Below are 24,227 nucleotides of genomic sequence, written 5' to 3'. Positions count from 1 at the left end.
CAAGAAACCTGTGGCCATGGCGTTTGGGGCCATGATTTAGTGTCCATAGTTGGTTCTCCATTCCCAGACACCGAGCTCCTGCTCAGCTGGACTGAGCCTGGGCTTCAGAGGGCAGCCCTTAGCAGGTGGAATTAAAGGGCAGGGGAGGTTCTGTAGCCTCTGAGCTAAACTGCATTGAGCAAAATGTCACAGGGGAGGGGAAATTCTGCAGTGGGACAGAGTGCAAGGCCCTTGGAGTGGAAGTTTAGCTCAGTGCTCAGCCGAACTGGAGATGATCTTAGAGAAGGATGATCCTGTGATTCTCTCTCTGCTGGGACACCACCTCTGTGCCAGGCACTGGCCTCCCATCCTGCTGGCAGATGCCACAGCCAGAACCACCCATCCTGGTGGGACAAACACTCTGCTGCTCCGAGGGCACAATGGAGAAAGTGATTTTTAATACTCAATTTCCTTTCACCTGGGGTTATTTACAGTGGTCCTTGGGAGAAGCAATTCACACCAAACCAAACCAAGACCTGAACTACGTGAAACTGTGTCTACAGGACTCTTGCACCCGTGGAAACAGCCCCTGATGGCCACTGCTGCTGGTCCTTTAAGCATTGTACCAAGAAACAAAAGCCTCCCCTCAGGTGTTCAGCGCTGAGGAGAGCTTGTGATGAATTCACTTGTGATGAATTCACTTGTGGGAGGGCAGGTCAGCTTCAAGAGATCTTTTGGACCTAGTTTGGGATGTGGAGCTCATTGCTGCTGCCAGCAGAGGTTGTGGTTTGCTCAACATCTGCTGAGGTGCAGCTTCTTGTGGCTTGCACCACCCATATTGACCTTGCACCACCCATATTGACCTTGCACCACCCATATTGAGCTTGCACCTCCAATATTGGGCTTGCACCACCCATATTGGGCTTGCACCACCAATACTGACCTTGCACCACCCATATTGAGCTTGCACCTCCAATATTGGGCTTGCACCACCCATAATGAGCTGGCACCACCCATATTGGGCTTGCACCACCCATATTGAGCTTGCACCACCAATATTGGTCTTGCACCTCCAATATTGGTCTTGCACCACCAATACTGACCTTGCACCACCAATACTGAGCTTGCACCACCCATATTGGGCTTGCACCACCCATATTGAGCTTGCACCACCCATATTGAGCTTGCACCACCAATATTGGGCTTGCACCACCCATATTGAGCTTGCACCACCAACACTGGGCTTGCACCACCAATACTGGGCTTGCACCACCCATACTGAACTGGCACCACCCATACTGAACTGGCACCACCCATATTGAGCTGGCACCACCCATATTGGGCTTGCACCACCAATACTGACCTTGCACCACCAATATTGAGCTTGCACCACCAATATTGGGCTTGCACCACCAATATTGACCTTGCACAACCCATATTGGGCTTGCACCTCCCATATTGGGCTTGCATGACAACTCCTTGGGTTCCCTAAAAACTTGCTTGGGTTTGAGCAGAAACCTGCCCCTGGTCCCTGGCTCTCATGCAGCTCGACCTCTGTGATGTGGCTTGCACCACCACTTGCTCTGGGAGCAGGAGCTGCCCAGAGCTAGGCAGGAGCAGCCCAGAGCTAGGCAGGACCTGCTGCTGCTCCTGGGAGTTTGGTGATAGCCTTCACTTACCAAGCCCAAAATACTTCTTCATGTTGATGAAGCCACTGCTGATGCAGAGGGAGGAGGAACACCTCTCACAGAGCAGAGGTGTCTGCCCCTTGTCCCTCTGGGAGCCCTCTGGCATCTTTTATTCCCAAAGTCCTATCCAAGGCACTTAGGTTCCGCATGTGGGGAGGGAGGGTGGTAGGACTGCCAGCCCCAGGTGCCTGCAGAGCCAGCCACAGCCAGGTTCAGTGTTCTCCACCTCACTCAGGAGTTCTCCACCTTTGTTTCCTGGCCCTGCCTCATCCAAGCTGTCTCCAGTCCCCTGCCACGAAGAGATGGGGGAAGACCTTTTACTCTACCTGCACACCGGTAGGACTGGAAAAGGAGTCAGTTGGAGGTCTATTCACATTTCAGCCTTCAATTCCATGTGGGAGGTTTTACACAGAGCTTCAGCAAATGCTGCTGGAGTAGAAAAAGACTAAGGAAGCCCTAAAGCCCAAGGAGGGAAGATTAAATGCCTGGTGTTCTGAAAAGAGGAAGAAATCCTGCACTTAAACAGGGGAGATTAACAAAATAAAAGAGTGATCTGAAACCTGAGAGGCTCTGGTCACTGAAGTCCCAGGGGAAGTGTTGGGATCAGCCCTAACCACGCTGCCACCACCAGCTCTGCCTGCTTGGGGTCTGACTGAGAGCTCCTGCAGCTTTGCTCTGCCTCTGCACCTGCAGTTCTCATTAGCTTCTTCTAACAACAAAAGCAGAGGACAGCTGCAGAAAAATTATTGAGTGTCCTGTGTGGTCAGTGGGAGGAGGAGGAGGAGGAGGCAGCAGAGCAGCAGGTTCTTTGGCAGCTCTGGTGCTTGGTGCGCTTTAGGCTGACGTTTGAAGTTCTTCACAGACATGAGAATCAAAACACACAAACACACAAACAAACAAACAAAGGTCTGCAATTCCCTAACTGTCCATAGAGAATCTTTTGTCTTCCCTCAGCTCTTTGTTCCCCTCCTGGCTGCCGGGGGGAGGACGCTTCCCTCCCCTCCCCGCTTCACATCTGGCTGTCAGCAGGGCTGTGCTGCCTGCCCGAGTGGCCGTTTTTGGAGGACGCTTGGCCGGTGCCGTTCTCCTGAGTCCCACCGTTGAGGTTTGGCTTCTCCTGCAGCTCGGCTTGCTCCTGGGGGGGCATCATCAGCATGGTGTTGCCCTGGCTGCCGTTCTCATACGGGTCTTCAGCCTGCACGGGGACAGAAACGACAGAGTTAGGGCAGGGGAAGGGCTGAGAGCAGCCACTTGGGCTGCAGGCAGGAGCTTGGCTGCCTGCCTCTGCTTCCTGGACAGGAGGTACAAACAACTGCAGGCATGGGAACCTGCTCCTGCTGACCAGAAGGAGAGCAGAGGCCCTGAGCCGTGCCATGGCAAGAGAAAGCAAGAAAAACCTGCCAGGAATTCCTGTCTTTTCCTTTTAATTATTATTATTTCCCCCCCAGGAGCTGCCAAGAGAAGCCCTCAGGTTTTGCTGTTTTCTCCTAAGCAAGGTTTGGAGCTGAGCCTGCCTTGGGTTTGCAAAGCCAGCCCATGGCAGACCACCTCTGCTTTCCACTTTGGCTAAGTGAGCAGCACTGTTGGAGGCAAGCTCCAGCCAGTGCCTCAAGTGCCTCCTTTCCCCCACCCAGCCTTCTCTTTTACCCAGCCTGTAAGCACACACAGCTTGCAGCAAGGTCCTAGCAGGCTTGTAGGACACCAAAGATGTGCTGCATGGCTCCTTCCCACCACTGCAACGAGGAGCAGAAGCTTCTGGAGAACCCAGAGCAATAGCAGAGCTGCCTCCATTCCCTCCCCACCATGAGTTGGATCATGGCAGGCCTGCTGGCAGTGCTGGTGGTCCTGGGCTGTGTGTGGCAGCTGAGGGTTGGTAGCAGACAGCCTCCCTCCTTGCTGAGCTTCCCACCTGCTCCATTGTTTTGCTCAGCTCCTTGTGCTTGGACACATCTCTCCTAGGAACTGGATTGACTCTGCTGTGTGTTTACACAGGCAGCTCCCAGCCATGCCTTTGTGCTGCCTCCCACTTGCTGCCAGGAGATGGGACCTGGGTGTAGAGTCTTGGAGAGCCCCAGGCTGTGATGCCCCTGCCTCTGACACATGCACTTGGGTTCCTATCTGCACGGTCATAGAATGGTTGGAGCTGGAAGGGACCTTAAAGGTCATCCAGCTCCAACCCCCTGCCATGGGCAGGGACACCTCTCACTAGCCCAGGCTGCTGAAGACCCCAACCTGGCTTTGAACCCTTCCAGGCAGGAGCAACCACAACCTCCCTGGGCAACCTGTTGCAGTGTCTCACCACCCTCCCTGTAAAGAATTCCTTCCTCATCTCCAGTCCCAATGTCTGTGTCCACTCCAAAGGTCTATATCCAGCCTAAATGTCTGGAGAGCATCTCCTCTGGTGCTGAAACGCCCTAGCAGCTTCCCAGGACACAACCAGGCGCATCCATGGCTCAGGTTCCTCAAGGAAAAGGCCTCAAGCTGCAGCAGGGGAGGTTTAGACTGGAGATGAGGAGAATGTCTTTACTGGAAGAGTGAGCACATCTCCAAAGGTCTGTGGCAGGGAAGAGTCCTCAGTGCTCAGCCTGCCTGCCTGGAAAGGGGGGGTGGGGGATGGAAATAGGGAGTTTCTTTCTCTCTCTTTCTTTCTTTCTTGATGTGTTTTATTAGCAGGGAGGGAGGGAAAGAGGCTTTATTGCAGCAGGGGTACAAGACAGACACAGAGCTCGGAGGCAGCCAATGGAAACTCAAAGTGTGTCACTTTTTAATGACAAATTCGTGAGGCTCCTGTGTCCCTGGAGGGCTCTTGCTGGAGGAGTTCTTACTGCTGAGCAAAAAGAAGGGTTAGACCTGGAAGTAGGAGCAAGGAAGGGGTGGTTTTCCCACGGGAGCAATCAGCTAGGAGTTAATTGTAGAAGACAAGAGAGGTTTCCCTTCGCCCTGGATGCTTTCACCTCCCTGCTCCTGCCCCTTCCCAGCCCCGCTCACAGCCCCCTGGGTGCTGGCCGAGCTGTCCTCTTGAGCTGGGGACAGGTACAGGTGGAGGGTCCTGAGCTTCAGGGTGAGGAGCAGCCCCCTCCTCTGCCACCCAGCCCCCTCCCTGGCGCTGCCAGGCTGCTCTCTACCCTCTCTGCTGCCAGTGGTAAGCACTAACCAGCCTCTCGCCCGCCGGGCTCCAGCTCCTCCGCTTCATCAGCAGGTACCCTGCCAAGCCCAGGAATGCCAGCAGCAGGCCAGATGTCACCAAGGCTATCAGGGTCTTCTGAGAAAAGTCCTGGTGGTTCCTCACACTGCCTCTCTTAAGGGATTTGATTCCAAACTGGAAACAAACAACAACAAAGCACAAAACACCAAAGGGAGTTTGCCAAACAGGAAACCTTTGTCTTTGCTGAACACAGCCTGAAAACAGGGCTGGCCTCCACCTCCTTCTCCAGCCAAGCTGGGCTTTGCCACCCCAGCTCCTGAGCTGTGCACTTGCCCTGTGAGTGCTCACATCTCCATGGCCTAATTGCCAGCTGTGGCCCAGGTCTCCTCTGCCCAGTGCCAAGTGCTAGGACGAAAGGAAATGGCCTCGAGGTGCACCAGGGGAGGGTTAGGTTGGGCATTAGGAGACATTCTCTGCTGCAAGAGGGGTCAGGGATTGGAACAGGCTGCCCAGGGAGGTGGTGGAGTCCCCATCCATGGAGGGGCTCCATGTCTGGCCATGGCACTTGGGGCCGTGGTGGTGCTGGGTTGATTGTTGGACTCAGAGGTCTTTTCCAGCCTCAGTGAGTCTATGACACTTCCTCCCTTGGACTGCAGCACTCAAGCCCTCAGGTTTGGGTCGTGCCTCTGCATGGCTGAAGCCTCTCTGGGCTGCCACTTCTCGAGGCACCTGGAGTACAGCTTCCTGAGCCAGTGGCAGCTTCCCTGGGGTGTGGAGAGGTGCAGTCAATCACTGCCAGCCTGGTGCTTTGCAGGAGGAGAGGGCCAGTTGTATCCTCAGAGCTGTTGCTGGGATCTGGGCATGTTTAAAGGAAATGCTACAGAGTTTCACAGGCTGGGAAGCATTTCTGCCCTGAGTGGTTGCATTGCTGCTCTGCCCTCACTGCCTTGCTGCTCATCTGCTGGTTGGCTCCAAATATCTCAACACTCAACAAGCCTCTCTGAGATGGAAGCAGGCTGAGGTCTCAACCATCTGCCCCAGCCTCAACTGACCACCTAAACCCCTCCTTTCTCCAGCCACTCAAAGCCATCCCTTTTTTTCTCCCAGCTGCATTTGCTTGAGGAATTTACCTTTTCCCAGTGAGACTCCTGGAGCACATCTGTAGCAGGATCTGCAAGGTGTGAAAGAGGAGAAGCACATTAGATGGAGGGGGACACTAAAGTCACCTTCAAAGAGCCTGGCCACTGCTGAACACAGAGGAGCTCTAAGCCCCTTCACTGCTCTGGAGGCAACACTACAGCTCCATGGGTCTAGCAGAGCCTCAGGAGAAAGATCCCAGCTGCAGAGAGAAGTCTTCTCCCAGGCTGTAACTGAGGATAGGGAAGGGAAGGGAAGGGGAGGGGAGGGGAGGGGAGGGGGAGAGGAGAGGTTCGGAGAGGTTCGGGGAGGAGAGGTTCGGAGAGGAGAGGTTCGGAGAGGAGAGGAGAGGAGAGGAGAGGAGAGAGAATTAACCAGGTTGGAACAGACCTTTGAGATCATCAAGTGCAACCTATCACCCAGCACCATCTGATCAACTTAACCATGGCACCAAGCAGCCCAGCCAGTCTCTTCCTAAACACCTCCAGGGCTGGGGACTCCACCACCTCCCTGGGCAGCACATTCCTGTGGCCAATCTGTCTTGCTATTAAGAATTTCTTCCTAACATCCAGCCTGAACCTCCCCTGGCACAGCTTGAGATTGTGTCCTCTTGTTCTGGTGCTGCTTGCCTGGGAGAAGAGCCCAACCCCCACCTGGCTACAACCTCCCTGCAGGTAGTTGTAGAGAGCAAGAAGGTCTCCCCTGAGCCTCCTCTTCTGCAGGCTAAGCAGCCCCAGCTCCCCCAGCCTCTCCTCACAGGGCTGTGCTCCAAACACATGGAGCACAAATTCCCATGGAGCACAAATCCTCCCCCCCAGCACTCCCCTCTCCCACTGCCCACATGGAGGTCATTATTCAGTGGTCTCAAGGAATGAGCTCAACTGACCTCTCTCCCCGACGAGGATGAGGAGCAGGCAGTCCTGGTCCACCTCAGACTTGGCCAGCTTGATCTGGCAGGGGGAGGGAACAGGGTGGGAGCTGCCTTCACAGATGGCACTCCACAGGGCTGAGCCTTTCTCCTCCAGAAAGTCTTTCTGCAAAAGAATGCAAACAAACAGACACTGAACCAACCCAACCCAACCAAAGCAACCCCTGCTCCATCCCAGCTGTGCTGAAGGCGCTGACAGCAAACTGGGAGCCAGGAACTTCCACCTCAGCATGAGGAAGAGCTTTGCTGGGAGGCTGCTGGAGCCCTGGAGCAGGCTGCCCAGAGAGGTTGTGGAGTCTCCATCTCTACAGACTTTGAAACCCTGTCTGGATGCCTTCCTGGGTGCCCTTGCTTTTGGCAGGGGTGGGTTGGACTCGATGACCTCTGGAGGTCCCTTCCAACCTCAGCCATCCTCTGATCCTCTGGAGGTGCTGCTGGGAGCATGCTGAGCTCACCCTCTGGGTACTTTGGTGGCTCATCTGTGCTCTACAAAGCTGATCAGATGCAGCCAGAAGTGACCATAAAATCCCTGGGCTGGGTGTCAGCCTTTCCCTCCTCCCCACCACCCTGCTGCTGTGAGCCCCCAACACCAACACCTAGCAAATGGAGATGAGGACACAGTCTCAAGCTGTGCCAGGGAAGGTTTAGACAGGATGGTAGGAAGAAATTCTTCCAAGCAAGAGAGATTGGCCCCTGGGATGGGCTGCCCAGGGAGGGGGTGGAGTCCCCATCCCTGGAGGTGTTTAGGAAGAGCCTGGATGGGCTGCTTGGTGCCATGGTTTAGATTAGATGGTGTTGGGTGATAGATTGGACTTGGTGATCTCAAAGGTCTCTTCCAACCTGGTTAATTCTATTCTATTCTATTCTATTCTATTCTATTCTATTCTATTCTATTCTATTCTATTCTATTCTATTCTATTCTATTCTATTCTATTCTATTCTATTCTATTCCATTCCATTCCATTCCATTCCATTCCATTCCATTCCATTCCACCCTATCCTATCCTATCCTATCCCATCCTACCCTACCCTATCCTATCCTATCCTACCCTACCCTATCCTATCCTACCCTACCCTACCCTATCCTATCCTATCCTATCCTATCCTATCCTATCCTATCCTATCCTATCCTATCCTATCCTATCCTATCCTACCCTATCCTATCCTATTCTACCCTACCCTACCCTATCCTATCCTATCCTTTTCTTGTGGCTTAGCTTAAAGAGGATAAACTAATTGGAGGGACTCTCAGCAGCTCTTGCAAGTGGCATTTAACCAAAGCTAAATTTAGGGTCTGGATTGCACTCAGGTCCCTCCAAGCATCAGAGCAAAAGAGCTGCCCAAAGGGCCCTATTGTTTGAGAGTCCCAGGCAGGGGCTGGGAAAGGAGGGAAATAACAAAGCAGCTTTGAGCCTTCCTGTTTAGGAAATGTCTTCTGTGTTTCTGCTCTGTTGCTGATCAAAGGCTGGGCAAAAATAAGTAAAGGAAAAAAAATAATACAAATTTCTGACATTTTAGAGCTGGCTCTTGGGTGGAAGAGGAAGGGGAGTGAGGAGCTGCAGCCTTTCCCTTCCACTGGCCAATTTCTGTCTCAGCCAGGACAGGCTTTCTCTCCTTGGGCCTGTTTTCAGCCAGGGCCAGGCTTGGAGGCAGAGCTCACAGTTGCTAACAAACGTTATCAGCTTCCCAAACATCCTCCCAGCTGGGGGCAGCAGCTGAGCTGCGGCCATGTGCCCCCCCTTGAGACAGAGACCAGCTCTGGCTGACCCCCCTGCCCACCCAAGTCCTGTCCCTGCCCTCTGCTTGTCCTCCAGAAGGTAGCCACCAAGCTGGGGCTGGGAAAGAGGAGCAGACCCTCTTGTCTTGCAGCTCTGTGCAGGGCTGGGTGGAATGGGATAGGATAGGATAGGATAGGATAGGATAGGATAGGATAGGATAGGATAGGATAGGATAGGATAGGATAGGATAGGATAGGATAGGATAGGATAGGATAGGATGGAATGGAAATAGAGCTTAGTGTGGAGTGGACACTCCAGTTCTTGGAATGGAATGGAATGGAATGGAATGGAATGGAATAGAATAGAATAGAATAGAATAGAATAGAATAGAATAGAATAGAACAGAACAGAACAGAATAGAATAGAATAGAATAGAATAGAATAGAATAGAATAGAATAGAATAGAATAGAATAGAATTAACCAGGTTGGAAGAGACCTTCAAGATCATCCTGTCCAACCCATCATCCAACACCACCTAATCAAGGCAGCTCAGGGCCTTCCTTCCTTTGCCTTTTGGGCCCCTCACTCCAAGAAGGATATTGAGGGGCTGGACCATGCCCAGAGAAGGGCAAGCAAGCTGGGGAAGGGTCTGGAGAAGAGGGCTGGGGAGGAGCAGCTGAGGGAGCTGGGGATATTGAGTCTGGAGGAAGGGAGGTTGAGGGGAGACCTCATTGCTCTCTACAGCTCCCTGAAAGGAGGTTGGAGTGAGGTGGAGGTTGGGCTCTTCTCCCAAGGAACAAGTGACAGAATGAGAGGGAATGGCCTGAAATTGTGCCAGGGGAAGGTTAGGTTGGAGGTCAGGAAGATGCTTTTCCTGCCAGAGTGGTCAGGGACTGGCAGAGGCTGCCCAGGGAGGTGGTGGAGTCCCCACACCTGGAGGCCTTCAAGAAACCTGTGGCCATGGTTTAGTGGCCATGGTGGGGTTGGGTTGATGGTTGCTCTGGATGCTCTCAGAGGGCTTTTCCAACCTGAGCAGCTCAGTGTTGGTGTGGGAGCTGCCTCAGCATTGTGCTCACATCACCACATCCTCTCAACGTGCAAACATGCAGCAGCTCATCCAGGGGAGGATAACAAACAAACCCTTGTCAGCTGTTTCTATAGAGCTTGGCTTGGGGTGAGAAAGGCTGAGGTGGAACAAGAGCCCCAAGTGTGTATTTTCCTTTCTCTGCTGTGGAAAGAACTCATTGGAGTGTCAGAGTTTCCCTTTGCAATTAGCAGTGCTGGGAGCCAGCTGATTGCTCATTTGCTTTGGGAAAGGGCAGCAGGAAAGCAGGACATGGCATGGCCCCTCCTATCTGCTCTCCTCACAGACACTCTTATCTGCTTCCCAGGTTGCTGAGCCTGAGCTGGTTTTTTTCCCCCTTGATGCTTGCTGAGGTGGAGGCACAGGAGAGGGCTGCTGGGAGGTGAAAGCTCTCAAAAGAAGGGTGGAAGTGGGGCAGTTGGACTTGGCTGACATGGAGGGAGGGTTAATAGAAATGGGGAGATGCAGACTGGATGTCAGGAAGAAGTTCTTCCCTAGGAGGGTGGTGAGAGCCTGGCCCAGGCTGCCCAGGGAGGTGGTGGAAGCCTCAGCCCTGGAGGTGTTTGCAGCCAGGCTGGAGGTGGCTGTGAGCAACCTGCTGTGGTGTGAGGTGTCCCTGCCCATGGCAGAGGGGTTGGAGCTGGCTGAGCCTTGAGCTCCCTTCCAACCCAACCCACTCTACAGTGCTTCAAGACCCCTGTGGCAGTCAGATGAAGCAGGAGAGGTTTGCACTGGGGAGAGCCACAAGCCCTGAGCAGGGAGCTGCTTCCCCCTCTCCTGCTGCTTCTGCAGCACTGCTCTTTGCTCTGGCATTCCTGCTCTCCTCTGGGGAGCTGTGAGTGACACTTTGGGGTCCCTCCCACCCTTGGCAATTATTCTATGATTCTGTGCAATATGGAGCAGTGGTATGGGGCAGTGGTATGGGGCAGTGGTATGGGGCAGTAGTGACCCTGGTAGAGTTAGAGAAGGGTTGGACTGGATGATCTCAGAAGTCTTTTCCAACCACAGTGATTCTGTGACTCTCTAGGATATTCTGTGTGTTGTATCTGCATCCAATACTCCAACCCTGGAAGTCTTCTAGGCCAGGCTGGATGAGGCTTTGAACAACCTGGTCTAGCAGGAGGTCTCCCTGCCCATGGTGAGGGGCTGGAACTGGATGATCTTTAAGGTCCCTTCCAACCCAAACCATTCTATGATCAGAGGACACAGTCTCAAGCTGTGCCAGGGGAGGTTTAGGCTGGAGGTGACGAAGAAATTCTTCCCAGCAAGAGAGATTGGCCGTGGGAATGTGCTGCCCAGGGAGGTGGTGGAGTCACCATCCCTGGAGGTGTTTAGGAAGAGCCTGGATGGGGTGCTTGGTGCCATGGTTTAGTTGATTAGATGGTGTTGGGTGATAGGTTGGACTTGATGATCTCAAAGGTCTTTTCCACCCTGCTCTACTCTACTCTACTCTACTCTACCCCATCCCATCCCATCCCATCCTATCCTATCCTATCCTATCCTATCCTATCCTATCCTATCCTATCCTATCCTATCCTATCCTATCCTATCCTATCCTATCCCATCCCATCCCATCCCATCCCATCCCATCCTATCCTATCCTATCCTATCCTATCCTATCCTATCCCATCCTATCCTATCCTATCCCATCCCATCCTGTGATTTCTGTGCATTTCATTGTATCAAGCCTGCAGGCTGTGTCTAAACCCTGTGCCCAGGAAGTGCTGTTCCCACTAGATGGCATCTGTGACCAGAGTCCCTCTCTCCTGGAGGAGCTTCCATGTGAATCCTTCCTTCCTTCCTCCAGTGCAGTCCCTGTAACCAGGAGCAAAGCCTAAGCACCGTGTAATCTCCAGCTTGCAGAAGAAAGACCAAGAGAGAATCCACTCATCCGAAGTGAGGCTGTGAAATCAGTCACTGTCCTTCCCTACCCAGGGCACTGCCAAGTCTGCTGGCCCACAGGTCCACCACCATCTGCCCTCTCTTTCAGGTTGTGCCTCCAGTGTGGGATGTTTCCTGCCTCCCACCCACCACAGTGCCTCAGCTGGAGCCTCCTTTGCTTTTATAAAACCTTCTTCTTTTCTTTTTTGGTGCACAAGGGTCAAGGGCAGTTACAGAGAGCCTGGAGCTGGTGCAGCTGGGGACATGCAGCAGCAGCAGCCAGGGCTCCTTCAGATGCTTTGATTTCTTTCCTAGGGCAGTTGGCAAGACAAAAAAAAGGCCCTCCCATTGCCAACCAGGAAGAGGAAGAAGAAGAACAAAGGGAATGTCTCATTAAACAGGGTAGGAGACACTTCAGGAGTTAAAGTGACCCCAGAGCCTTAGCACAGAATGTAAAGGTTGGAAGGGACCTCTAGAGATGAGGAGGTTGTTTCTCCTGGGAGTGCTGTGATCATCCCTTTGGGATGCCCTTGGGACTGCTGTCATCATCCCTGTGGGATGCTCCTGGCACTGCTGTCATCTTCCCTTTGAGATACTCCTGGCACTGCTGTCATCATCCCTTTGGGATGCCCTTGGGACTGCTGTCATCATCCCTTTGGGATACTCCTGAGACTGTTGATGTTACCCCTGTGGGATGCTCCTGGAGCTGCTGTCATCATCCCTTTGGGATACTCCTGAGACTGTTGGCATTACCCCTGTGGGATGCTCCTGGAGCTGCTGTGATCATGTTTGGCACATCTCAGATGCTGTGTGCTAGGGATAACAGTGTGAGCTGGCCCCCCTGCTATGGTGGGCAGCCCCCTCATTGCAAGCCTGAGAGCACTGCAGGCTCCTGCCCCTGGCTTTTTGCTCCTAGCCCCCCTTCTCCTGCACCTCCCCTCCCCTGGGGACACAGGGCCACCCCAGGCTGCAACTCACGCAGGTGCTGGACTCGTTGAGCTGCAGGCAGATGGCTCCAGTGTCACTCACTTCTCTGACATTGTGGCATGTGATGGGCTGGAAGGGAGAATAAAACCCACAGTGGGGGCACCGGTGAGCTGTTGGAAGGTCGTGAGACAAGCCCAGCCCCCTCATGCTCCCACAGCACCCAGCCACGGCCTCACCTTCGGGCTGGCCCTGACTGTGTGCAGCGTCGTGGTGGCCGCTGAGACAGGAGGATGCCCCGAGGTGCTGGCAGAGATCGTCAGATCTGAGGTGGCCCTTGGGGTTTGTGCTGCTGTGCTGGGTTGTGTTGCTGGATTTCCACTCGTGGGAGCCCCAGGGCTGGTGTGGTTGGGCTCCAAGGGGGTGCTCAGAGGCTGCGTCGGGGCTTGGCTGGGCTGGAGGCTTGGCTGATCGCTGCTGAGCACCAGGGGGGTTGAGCTGGCTGCCAGGGACCTGTCTGTAGCTTTGGTTTGGAAGAAATGCAATGAGAAGGAGACATGAGCAAGCTGAAGTCCTCTCAGGGCAGTGTGTGGCAGTGTTCTGCTCCAGGATCTGCTGACAAGGGCCTCATGTCCTGGGCATACCCTGCACCCTGGCAAGGATGCCACAGCCTGCCCTCCCCTGCATCAGCCTTGTCTCCTCCTTGACCCAGAGGTGATGGCTTCAAACAAGGGAAGAGAAAGACCCTCCCCTGTGCCAGGGGCTCTGCTCCAAAGCCCTCCAGAGCCTTGGTCTCTTAGCAGAGAGGCTGGCAGAGCACTCAGTGTGCCCTGTGCTGAGCAGAGGGCAAGGGGGTGGAGATCAGAGCTTCATAACCCTTCTGCCCCCTCAGCTCTTGGCTCTTTTGAATGGGATGCCAAGAAAGGTTGGACCAGGGGAACCTTGAGCTCCATTCCAACCTGGGATTGATGCTGGGATTCTACAATGCTAGGATTCCATGATCCTGAGATTATAGGGTCCTGTGATTCCATGATCCTAGGGTTTCAGGATCCTAGGGTTCCATGATGCTGGGATTCTAGGATTTTAGGATTCTGTGATTCCATGATTTTAGGATTGCAGGATTCCAGAATCTTAGGATCCCAGGATCCCATGATCCCTATGATTCCATCATCCCATGATCATTCCATGACCCTATGATCCCCTGATTCTATGATCCTATCACTATTACTCCATCATTCCATGATCCCATCAATCCACCATTCCATGATTCCATGACCCTAAGGCAAGCCACCCAGTGTCAGGCTGCCCCAGGCAGAGCTTCCAGGGCAGGATGAAACCTGTTGGCCTTTTTGTGTGTGTGTGAGCAGAAGCCATGCACCAAGCGTGTGGCTCCTCAGTGCCCTTCATAAACCCTAATGATTGCTGCAAATGCTACCAGGGGCCCCAGGGGGAGTGTGGGGAGCAGTTACCAGAGGGGGCTGGCGTGGGGTCAGCAGTGCTGGAGGCTGCAGGAGCCCCAGGGTCTGCCACGCTGCTGCTGCCTTTCATCTCCGTGGCCGCGGCTGTCAGCGTCGGGGCTTCTGTGGAGCTCCCCAGAGTGCTGCCTGGGGACAGAGAAAGGTGTTAGGAGCTTCTGGCCCCCCACCCCCCCCATTTCCAGGGAGGTGGTGGAGTCCCCACCCCTGGAGGTGCTCAAGAAACCTGTGGCCATGGCACTCGGGGCCGTGGTGCAGTGGCCATGGCGGGGTTGGGCTGGTGGTTGGACTCGGTGAAGGCTTTTCCAAGCCAAACAGTTCCATGGTGCGGTGATTCTGTCCCAGCCCCAGCCCCTGCCTGCTCCCCAAGGATTCCTTGCTGGCAGGGCAGGGTTGGCTGCTTTCATAAATCCTCTCTTTTGTTCTGTTTTTTTTTTTGCCCCACAATGGCAGGCAGGCCTGGAGCTCACGGGGGAGAAGCTGAGACTAAACACTTGGGCTGGGTGAGCACCAGATGTTGCTGAAGCCTGTGCAGAGGCTCCAGGGTGGTGGTGGGAGAGGACAGGCTCATTTCTGCCCTCATCCTGCCCGCTCCTTGGGCTCGCCGGGGGGGGGATGCACAGTGCTCTGCACAAAGCTCTGCACAAAGCTGGATTTCATAGTGCTTTGAGCTTCTAATCCTTGGAGGAAAGACTCAGGTTTTGGAAGAGATCACTTGTGTGCCTCAGGAGGGGAGGAGGGGCAAAAGAGGGAAGTCAGAAATCAGTTGGATTTGCAGTTGCAGGCAGAATCTCAAAGTAAACAGAAACATTCCCATTGGCTTGGGCTCAGCTCTGACTCATGAGCAGAAACATCTTTGGAGGTAAAGCAGAATGTTTGGAGAATGGCTCTGCTGTTCAAACTTAAAGTTTATATATTGCTTCCTGGTGTGTTACAACCATGACACTTCCAAGCTTTTCCTCCTGCACTGAGCTGTGGGAGCCAGTGGCATGAAGGCCTTCCCGTGGCTTAACCTCTTCTGCTCCTGAGATCTACCTCGGCTTCTACCACAGGGCTCCAGCCTCTTGCTCCAGGGCTGTCCCCTGGTCGAGATTCTTATCAGGCACTGAAGAGAGAATCATCCCAGATGCGTTGTTGCCTTTGTCTCTCTGCCCAGAGGAGAGCAGAAAGCTCCAAGAACAGTGACTTCATGCTTCCAAAGGACCCTTGGAGCTGGAGCAGCGCTGACAGCTCCTGCTCCGCCGCCCGGCGCCGGGCAGGGCAGTGGCCATGGCCACTCCAGCTCATTGATCTGCAGGATCCTGCACTCCAGCACTCTCCTGGCAGGGGATTTTCTCCATGGGGATGTCAGAACTTTGCTGGATCAGGCTCAGAGAATCTGGACAGCTTATGCAAAGCAAAGGCTGAGATCACTGCAGTTGGGTTTGGCAGTGGGTGGCAGCAGGCTGAGCTGCTCAGCTGGTCCTGCAGCTGGGGGGTGGTTGGACTGGAGGGTGCTGAGTTGGGTGCACATCCCAGCACTTTCCCATGGGATTGCCCACATTGGTGCATCGCATCCCATCCCATCCCATCTTGTTTCCTTCCATCCACTCCATCCTTTCCCATCCTCTTCTATCTCATTCTATCTCATCCATTTCATTCCATCCTATCCACTCCATCCTTTCCCATCTTCTTCTATCTTGTTCTATCTCATCCATTTCATTCCATCCCATCCATCCTTTCCCATCCTCTTCTATCTAATTAATCTCATTCCATCCCATCCACTCCATCCTTTCCCATCCTCTTCTATCTTGTTCTATCTCCTCCATTTCATTCCATCCCATCCACACCATCCTTTCCCATCCTCTTCTATCTCATCCATCTCATCCCATCCTCTTCTATCTCATCCATCTCATTCTATCCTATCCACTCCATCCTTTCCCATGCTCTTCTAGCATGTTCTATCTCCTCCATTTCATTCCATCTCATCCATTTCATTCCATCCCATCCACTCCATCCTTTCCCATCCTCTTCTATCTCATTCTATCTCATCCATCTCATTCCATCCTATCCACTCCATCCTTTCCCATCCTCTTCTATCTTGTTCTATCTCCTCCATTTCATTCCATCCCATCCACTCCATCCTTTCCCATCCTCTTCTATCTCATCCATTTAATTCCATCCCATCCATCCTTTCCCATCCTCTTCTTCTCATTCTATCTCCTCTATTTCATTCCATCTCATCCATCTCATTCCATCCCATCCCATCCATCCTTTCCCATCCTCTTCTATCTCATTCTATCTCCTCTATTTCATTCCATCTCATCCATCTCATTCCATCCCATCCACTCCATCCTTTCCCATCCTCTTCTATCTCATTCTATCTCCTCCATTTCATTCCATCTCATCCATTTCATTCCATCCCATCCATTTCCCATCCCATCCCATCCTGCTGCAGCTGCTCTGGCTGTGGGAGCCCGGAGGGGAGGCAGGGGCCCTGCCGAGGGCTCAGTGCAGGTGCCTGGAGCTGGGATTTCAGTTCTGGCATGGCTTTCCTCTAAGGGAGGAGGAGTTTTCTTCTCTCCCAGATAATTCAGTTCCAGCTGCTTAAATCACTGAGCTTCTCTGAAGAGATTTCCCAAATCAAAAGCAGGAGGCAGGGCTGCCTGCCCGGAGCCCTGAGTAACACAGGGTTAGAGCCACAGCTTTGTGCTCGCATGGACACGAGCAGGAAACTTGACATCACTGGAACAATGCAGTGCCTGCACTTGACCTCCCCAAGTGTCACAGCCACCCAAGCACCTCTGAGCTGTTCCAGATGGTCGTAAAGCACCGGAGGTATTTCCAATCAAAGGCTTTTCACCACTGAACACCGTCAGTGGGAGGCTGAATTGTTGCTCGGGGCAGTTTGTGAGCAGACCCTGTCACACTTCCCTCCCCCTCTCCCCTCCCTCCCGTTGGTGTTGCCTTTGCAGAGACTGTTAGAGAAAACAGGGCTCAGGTTTTTGAAACCTCAGGACTGGTGAAATAAAGCAGGGGCCAGCTGCGGGCTGGATAATCCACATGGTGCTCAGCCTAAAGCAGGTTCATCCACTGCACCAAGACACTCTCACCAGCTCTGCTCAACTCCTCTCACTTTGTTGGCACTAAAGGTTGGAGACTTTAAGCCAAACCTTTTGTTAACCTCAGGGAGATCTTGCCCTGGTAGTGGCTTCATGGGAAGGGAGCTGAAAGAAAAGTGCTTTGCACAGCCCTTGGGTTTACCTGGCTAGCTCTGAACAGCTCAATGCCTCTAATTTGTGAAGCTGTTTTCATTATGGGGCTTAGGAAGCATCTCAGCTCCCATCAGATCAAACCCAGCAACAATCCAAATGTTCAAATAGTTGACCTGGCCTCAACGTTCATCCCTGAGCACCAAACCAGGACTGCAGGAGGCAGTGGTAAAGAATCAGGGATCAGGGGGAAAGTGTCCCTGATTTGTGCCCCACTCTGCACCCACAGCAAGTTAAATCCAGGGCTGTGGCCCCTGCACACCCATCCCTGCAAGGAGGAAGGTGCAGTCCCACAGGGGCTTCCCAGATGGGAGCTGGAACAAGGGGAAGCTTTTGGGAGCCCCCAGGTTACTGGATGCCTGCTTTGGTGCTCTGACACTGAAACCCTGGGCTAGGAGAGCTTCTGCAATGCTTCTGTGTGGTTAACCAAAGCTCTTCCCAAGCTCAGCCAAGTGCACCAGAAAGGCTGGAGGTGACCCAGCGCCGTGGTATCACCAGTACCAGCAGCTGGAGAAGAGAAGGGTGAGGAAGCACAGGACACAGAGCTGGGAAGCTGTGTCCAGCCCAAGCTTCCCTCAGCAGCTCCTCCAAGGACTCCAGCCTGCATTACTCATCCCTTCCCAGCTTTACTGCTCTCAGCCATGTGGCAGGAATTCAAGCGGGTGGAGCCCTCTTCCCTCTGGAAATATCTGATAAAGCCTCCTTCCCTCCCCCTTTTCCTCCTCCCAGACAGGATATGGGTGTGGGGCCACAGTCACGCAGGGCAGGGGGCTGCAGGGAGCCCCCTGAACCCCAGCTGCTGGACCAAGGGCGGTGGTGGGCTTCAGACTCCTCCAGCACCTTTCTGGGCACTAAGGTTGCCCCTGGATTGATGTGAAGCCCTCTGAGGGACACCAAACTCAAATGGCTGTGAGGTTTAATGCTCCTTTCCACCCCCTTCCTTCCCTGAGTTCTAGGGTCTTGCAAAAGGAATGGAGGAAAGAAAGAAGGCTTTAAAATGGCAAGAAAAGGGATTGAAACCAAAAGAAGGGTAAAAGATGGCAGAGATGAATCAAGGCACCAAGGGAGGTTCAGGTTGGCCATGAGGAAAAATTCCTTCCTACAAAAGGGTTGTCAGGCCCTGGCCCAGGCTGCCCAGGGCAGTGGTGGAGTCCCCATCCCTGGAGAGGTTTGCAAGCTGTGGAGCTGTGGTGCTGAGGGCCACGGTTTGGTGGTGACCTGGCAGTGCTGGGCTAAGGCTTTGCCGCTTCTTAAAGGTCTGAAATCATCTTAAGGATCTCTTCTAAACCAAAACCATTCTGTGAGCCTCTGATTCTTTTCCAGGTGCATCCCCAGACAAGGACAGGGCAGCTCTCCACGTGTTTGAGCAGTTCTGCCACCATCAACCACTGGCAGCATCCTGCTATGCCATGGGAGGAGGCTTCTCAAGCAGCTCTGCAGCAGCATCATCCCTCTCTGTGGACCAGGGATGGGGGCAAACCTCCCCCATGCCCTTTGCAACTCAGCAGTCCCCCAAAGCATGTCAGGGAAAGCCCAGAACTGAGCATTTCACCTGTGGATAGTCAGGACAGGGCTGCTCATGGCTTCAGAGAGTGCAGTCAGCAGCTACCCAACCTCCATCCTCCCCACACGTGGTATTCACAGAGGGGCTGTGCCCAGCCCAGCATGGCACTGGGGAGGTTATTCCCCTGCTCAAACACATGGGCTTAGCTGGAGGTGTTCTGCTGGACAGGTAGAGGTTGGTTATCCCACCCTTGGCAGGAACCAACCTGAGCACAACCTCCCAGAAGTGAGACTTCCATCATGAGCTGCACAACCCAAACCTTCACTCCATTCACTCTGACCACCCCCCTGCCAAGAGGTGAGGAGCCCCAGGGTGAGGTCCCTCACCTCCCTCTGCCCTACAGAGCAGCTTCAAGGAGCAGGGAGAAACCTTCCTCTACCAAAGCTCAGTAAAACCCTGCAGGGATGTGGAGCACTGCCCAAAAAGTGACATTTGTTTTGCAGCATTTTACACCCCTCTTGCCTGATTCCTTTGATTTTACACAAGCAAAGCTTTTCATCACTCTCTGGTTTTCCCCCCCTTTCCCTTACCACTTTTGCATCACTTTTGCTGTGTACTACAAGCAGCTCAGGGTTTTTCCACTTCAGGTAGACAACGATTTTCTTACACCTTGCTTGGCCTCAGCCCAAGCAGAGAGCCCTGGAGTTGTATTTCTCTCGAATGAAATTGGTTGCTTGCTCATGTCATAGTATCATAGTATCATTCAGGGTTGGAAGGGACCACAAGGATCATCCAGTTCCAACCCCCCTGCCATGAGCAGGGACACCCCACACTAGATCAGGCTGGCCAGAGCCTCTTCCAGCCTGGGCTTAAACACCTCCAGGGACACACACACACACACACATCCCTTTCCTTTTCTCTAGGCAGAATTAACATAGACTGAAGGGTCAGGAGGAGCATCTTGGGCGAGCAACACCCCTTGGCAGCAAAGGGGAAGCTGAAAGAAGCCCCCAGGAAACAGGAGAACAAACGACAGCAAATTCCTTCACTCCCATCCTAGCTGCTCACATCCACGGGAGGAAGGGGGGAAACAAATTGCTTTGGAGGAGGCACCCACAGGTTCCTGGCTCCTGGCCCAGCCTGGGGAGTGCTGCTTCACTTTGTGGTGCTCTCTGGGTGTTGGGCTGGGGGACCAAGATGAGAATGTGTCCTTCAAAGAGAAGCCTTGAGAAGGTACTAAGCAGGGAAAATAGCTTCATCCTTATTCTTGTTTTTTTCTTATTGATTCTTATTCTTATTCCTCTTATTCCTATTCCTCTTATTCCTATTCCTCTTATTCCTATTCCTCTTATTCTATTCTTATTTCTTGTTCTTATTTTCTTATTAGCATCTTCTTATTCTTATTTTCTTACTCTGTTATTCTTATTTTCATATTCTTATGCCTATTTTCTTGTTCTTATTCTATTCCTATTCTTATTTTCTTACTCTATTCTATTCTTATTCTTCTCCTTATGCTATTCTTATTCTCTTATTCTATTCTTATTTCTTGTTCTTATGCTTCTTATTATCATCTTCTTATTTTCTTATTCTATTATACTTATTTTCCTATTCTTAATTCCTATTTTCTTCTTCTTATTCTATTCCTATTGTTATTTTCTTATTCCTGTTCTATTCTACTCTGATTCTTATTCTGTCCTTATTCTCTTCTCCTTATTCTATTCTTATTCTCTTCTTATTCTCTTATTCTGTTCTTTTTTCCTGTTCTTATTCCTATTTTCCTGTTCTTATTCCTATTCTATTCTTTTTCTCTTCTTATATTCTTATTTCTTTTTCTTCTTCTTCTCTTCCTCTTCTTTTCTTCTTCTTCTTTTCTTCTTCTTCTTTTCTTCTTCTTCTATTATACTTATCTTCCTATTCTTATTCCTATTTTCCTGTTCTTATTCTTATTCTATTCCTATTCTCTTCTTATATTCTTATTTCTTCTTCTTCTTCTTCTTTTCTTCTTCTTCTTCTTCTTTTCTTCTTCTTCTTTTCTTCTTCTTCTTCTTCTCTTCTTCTTCTTCTTCTCTTCTTCTTCTTCTTCTCTTCTTCTTCTTCTTCTCTCTTCTTCTTCTTCTTCTCTTCTTCTTCTTCTTCTCTTCTTCTTCTTCTTCTCTTCTTCTTCTTCTTCTCTTCTTCTTCTTCTTCTCTTCTTCTTCTTCTTCTCTTCTTCTTCTTCTTCTCTTCTTCTTCTTCTTCTCTTCTTCTTCTTCTTCTCTTCTTCTTCTTCTTCTCTTCTTCTTCTTCTTCTCTTCTTCTTCTTCTTCTCTTCTTCTTCTTCTTCTTCTTCTTCTTTTCTTCTTCTTCTCTTCTTCTTCTTTTCTTCTTCTTATTTTCTTCTTCTCTTCTTCTTCTTTTCTTCTTCTATTATACTTATCTTCCTATTCTTATTCCCATTTTCTTGTTCTTATTCTGTTCCTATTCTTATTTTCTTATTCCTGTTCTATTCTATTCTAATTCTTATTCTATTCTTATTCTTATCCTTATTCTATTCTTATCCTATTATTATTCTTATTCACTTATTATATTCTCATTTCTTGCTCTTATTCTTCTTTCCTTCTAGTCTTATTTTCTTATTATATTCTTATTTTCCTATTCTTATTCCTATTTTCTTGTTCTTATTCTGTTCCTATTATTCTTACCTTCTTATTCTATTCTTATCCTTATCCTTACTCTTAGTTTCCCTACTCTTAGTTTCCTTACTCTTAGTTTCCTCACGCTTTCTGGTGAGTATTTGAAGAGGACACAAGGAGAGGAGAATTTAACATTTCTAGAGAGCCCTTTTCCTTATCAGAAAAAAAAGAAAGTTTAGTCCCTACCACAAACCCAAAGTCAAAGCTGCTTCACGCCAAGGTGGGGTAAGAAATGGCTCAGGCTGTAGCTGCCCCTCCACAGCCCTGCCGGCTGCAGCTGCGTTAGCTGCATCCCCATCTTCTGCCTGGGACACTACAGGGATCATTCCTATCCTGAGCCTTCTCCCTTCCATCCCAGCCGTGTTCCCTGTCCGCAGCACATGGCCGTGACTCTCGCCTGGGTGATGCCTGCCGCAGAGCTGTGCCGCACAGTGTCACTGCAGGGGGTAAATTGCCATCTCCCCCTCCCCACTCCTTGAAATCCACCTCCCCGCACCCCCAGCTGCTGTTGCAGAAGTTGTGAAGAAGTTGCCCAACAACATTTCTCAGCTCTGGCAGCCCTGGCATGGGCTGCAGGCAACACTCACCGGTCAGCTGCAGCGCACAGAACGCAATCCAGACAAGCTGCCTCCACTTCATCACTTTTAAACTTCCCAAGCACAGCATTCCTGCTCTCAGCTCCCACTGCAAGAGGCTCTGGCTGCTGTCACAGCTCTGGAGTTCTCAGCCCCGCAGCCGCTCTGAGCTCATGTAGCTTGGGTTTAGTTCAAGCCTTTGAGATCACTGCCTCGTGGGGTGGGTTTCTCTTCGGGGGTTGTGCTTACGGTTCAGGACTGCGAGGTGGAGTTTTCCCCAGCTCGATTTCACAGCTTTATACGGTTCGTGGCACCCTCGCTATCACTTAGGTAATTTTCTCCTCCCCGCTTTCCTGCCAGTGCTTCAAAACAAACAAAAGAGCAACCCTCTCCCCCACCAAAGGATCCCGAAGCCTCGCAGCCTTAACTCTTTCCTGAGAGCCGCTTGCATTCCCGGGGAAGGGGAGGCAGGGAGAGGACACGCTCCAGCTGGAATGAAGGATTACAGCGGAGCTGGCTGCTAAAGCTCCCTCAAAGCAAAGCAAACACAGGCTGATGAGCCCAGAGAAGTGGAGAAAGCCCAGGTCCAGGCACAGCTGGAGAGCCCTGTGCGCGCTCCCAGGGCTGGGCTGTGGTCAGAGCTTGTGGCAAGGGGAGCTCTGAAAACTGACTTCAGAGCTGGAGATTTTCTCAGCAAATTAAGCAAGGAGCTCAAGGATGGGAAATCAGCACTGACCTGAAGAGAACTGCCTCCATTAGCTTCACTAAATTGACTTTGATCAAAGAGGGAACACGAATCAAATGGTTCAGAGCAGGTCTAGGGGAGAGGCCAAAAAACCACCAACCCCACAGGCAAAAAAACCCTCCTGCTCGAGACCTGGAGCCGAAGAGGGACTCGAGACTAATAAATAACTTCCTGGAGCTCATTTCCATTAATAACACATTAAAGAAGCATTAAAACCAGCACAGAAACACTGACTTCACTTTTATTACCTGGCTGAACTTTACCAAGTGGAAAGAGTTGGCCCCGGCTCTGCTTTTCCAGCGGCTGCGCCGTTGGGCACATGTGGGCTGGGTTCTGGGGGTGCTCTGCAGCAGGGGATGGAGCTGAGGCAATGCATCCTGACATGGCCCAGGAGAAACAGGAGGAGCTTCCAAAGTATTGATTAAAAAAAAGGGGGGAAAAAAAAAAGAGAGAGAGGAGAGAGAGAGGAAATCATGATTAAAAACTCATACTTGGCTGTTTCCATTCCTTGATGCTGGCACCGAGGGCAACAGAAAGGTCTTAGTAATAATTTGGGCTTTTGAGGGTATTTAAAAACAAAAAAAGGCAACTAAAAATCCCAAAGCAACTCAAAAATATGAGCACTTGAAAAGCTGAATTCCAATGAAGTCTGAATTTTTTTCCTGCTCGTCTGCAGCTAAGTGCTGCGGTCGCCAAAGGAGTCCTTGCTAACGGGGAAGCAAAAAGGAGGTGGCCACAAAACCAGCTCTGGAATGAAAGAGCTATAGAATCACAGAGGTTGGAAAAGACCTCAGAGATCATCGAGTCCAACTTGTCACCCAACACCTCCTGACTACTAAACCATGGCACCAAGTGCCACATCCAATCCCCTCTTGAACACCTCCAGGGGTGGGGACTCCACCACCTCCCTGGGCAGCACATCCCAATGGCTAACAACTCTCTCTGGGAAGAACTTTCTCCTCAGCTCCAGCCTAAACCTCCCCTGGCACAGCTTGAGACTGTGTCCTCTTGTTCTGGTGCTGCTTGCCTGGCAGAAGAGCCCAACCCCCTCCTGGATCCAGCCGCCCTTCAGGGAGTTGTAGAGAGCAAGAAGGTCTCCCCTGAGCCTCCTCTTCTGCAGGCTAAGCAACCCCAGCTCCCTCAGCCTCTCCTCCCAGGGCTGTGCTCCAGACCTCTCCCCAGCTTTGTTGCCCTTCTCTGGACACCTTCAGAGTCTCAGTGTCCTTCTTAAATTGAGGGCCTTTTAATACTTTTGCAGGGAACTCCTGGAGGGAGGCCAGAGAGAGGAGGCTACAAAGATGCTGAGGGGCCTGGGAGCATCTCTGTGTGAGGAGGAAAGGCTGAGAGCCCTTGCTCAGGGTAGTGTCTCTGTGTGGATGCTCCCATTGCATCTCTACAGGCACAGAACCCCAGCAAGGTAGGGGTTGAGGGATGATCCAGTCCAACCCCCCCTGCTAAAGTAGGGGCAGCCACAGCAGCTTGCCCAGGATCACAGTGGCCAGGTGGCTTTAGAAGCTCTC

At 51.8% G+C, this 24,227-nt stretch overlaps 1 protein-coding gene across 5 annotated transcripts; it reads right to left on the bottom strand.

Moving 5' to 3' along the window:
• Positions 1-191: 191 nt before the first annotated feature.
• Positions 192-22,796, bottom strand: CD34 (CD34 molecule). 5 transcript variants are annotated; one of them, XR_010989905.1, is made up of 9 exons: positions 21,975-22,303; positions 13,955-14,089; positions 12,725-13,008; positions 12,540-12,617; positions 6,836-6,983; positions 5,943-5,983; positions 4,822-4,986; positions 843-2,862; positions 192-802 (listed from the first exon to the last, which is right to left on the bottom strand). XR_010989905.1 is itself a non-coding variant. In XM_068159602.1 (8 exons), the coding sequence occupies exons 2-8, from the start codon at positions 14,031-14,033 to the stop codon at positions 2,677-2,679; spliced, it is 981 nt and encodes a 326-aa protein (XP_068015703.1). In that variant the 5' UTR covers positions 14,034-14,089; positions 22,699-22,796; the 3' UTR covers positions 192-2,676. The 5 variants fall into 5 exon arrangements, 4 of the variants coding, with proteins under 4 accessions (XP_068015703.1, XP_068015701.1, XP_068015704.1 ...); XM_068159602.1 differs by lacking the exon at positions 21,975-22,303 and adding an exon at positions 22,699-22,796 and having other exon boundaries at positions 192-2,862; XM_068159600.1 differs by having other exon boundaries at positions 193-2,862.
• Positions 22,797-24,227: the final 1,431 nt, after the last annotated feature.

This window comes from Melanerpes formicivorus, unplaced genomic scaffold, assembly GCF_026170545.1.
Source record: "Melanerpes formicivorus ecotype bairdi unplaced genomic scaffold, bMelFor1.0.p_v2 SCAF_46, whole genome shotgun sequence".
Taxonomy (NCBI): domain Eukaryota; kingdom Metazoa; phylum Chordata; class Aves; order Piciformes; family Picidae; genus Melanerpes; species Melanerpes formicivorus.
Note: the sequence above shows the minus strand (reverse complement) of the source record. Positions and strands in the feature narration are given on the sequence as shown.

What these genes read in the sequence shown, in the direction of transcription:
- CD34 (XM_068159600.1), bottom strand. Translation starts at nt 22,053, where the DNA reads ATGCTGTGCTTGGGAAGTTTAAAAGTGATGAAGTGGAGGCAGCTTGTC. An exon ending in CAGTCAGGGCCAGCCCGAAG is followed by an intron (nt 12,618 to 12,724) that starts GTGAGGCCGTGG and finishes TCTCCCTTCCAG; the next exon opens with CCCATCACATGCCACAATGT. An exon ending in GCCCGGCGGGCGAGAGGCTG is followed by an intron (nt 2,863 to 4,821) that starts GTTAGTGCTTAC and finishes GTCCCCGTGCAG; the next exon opens with GCTGAAGACCCGTATGAGAA.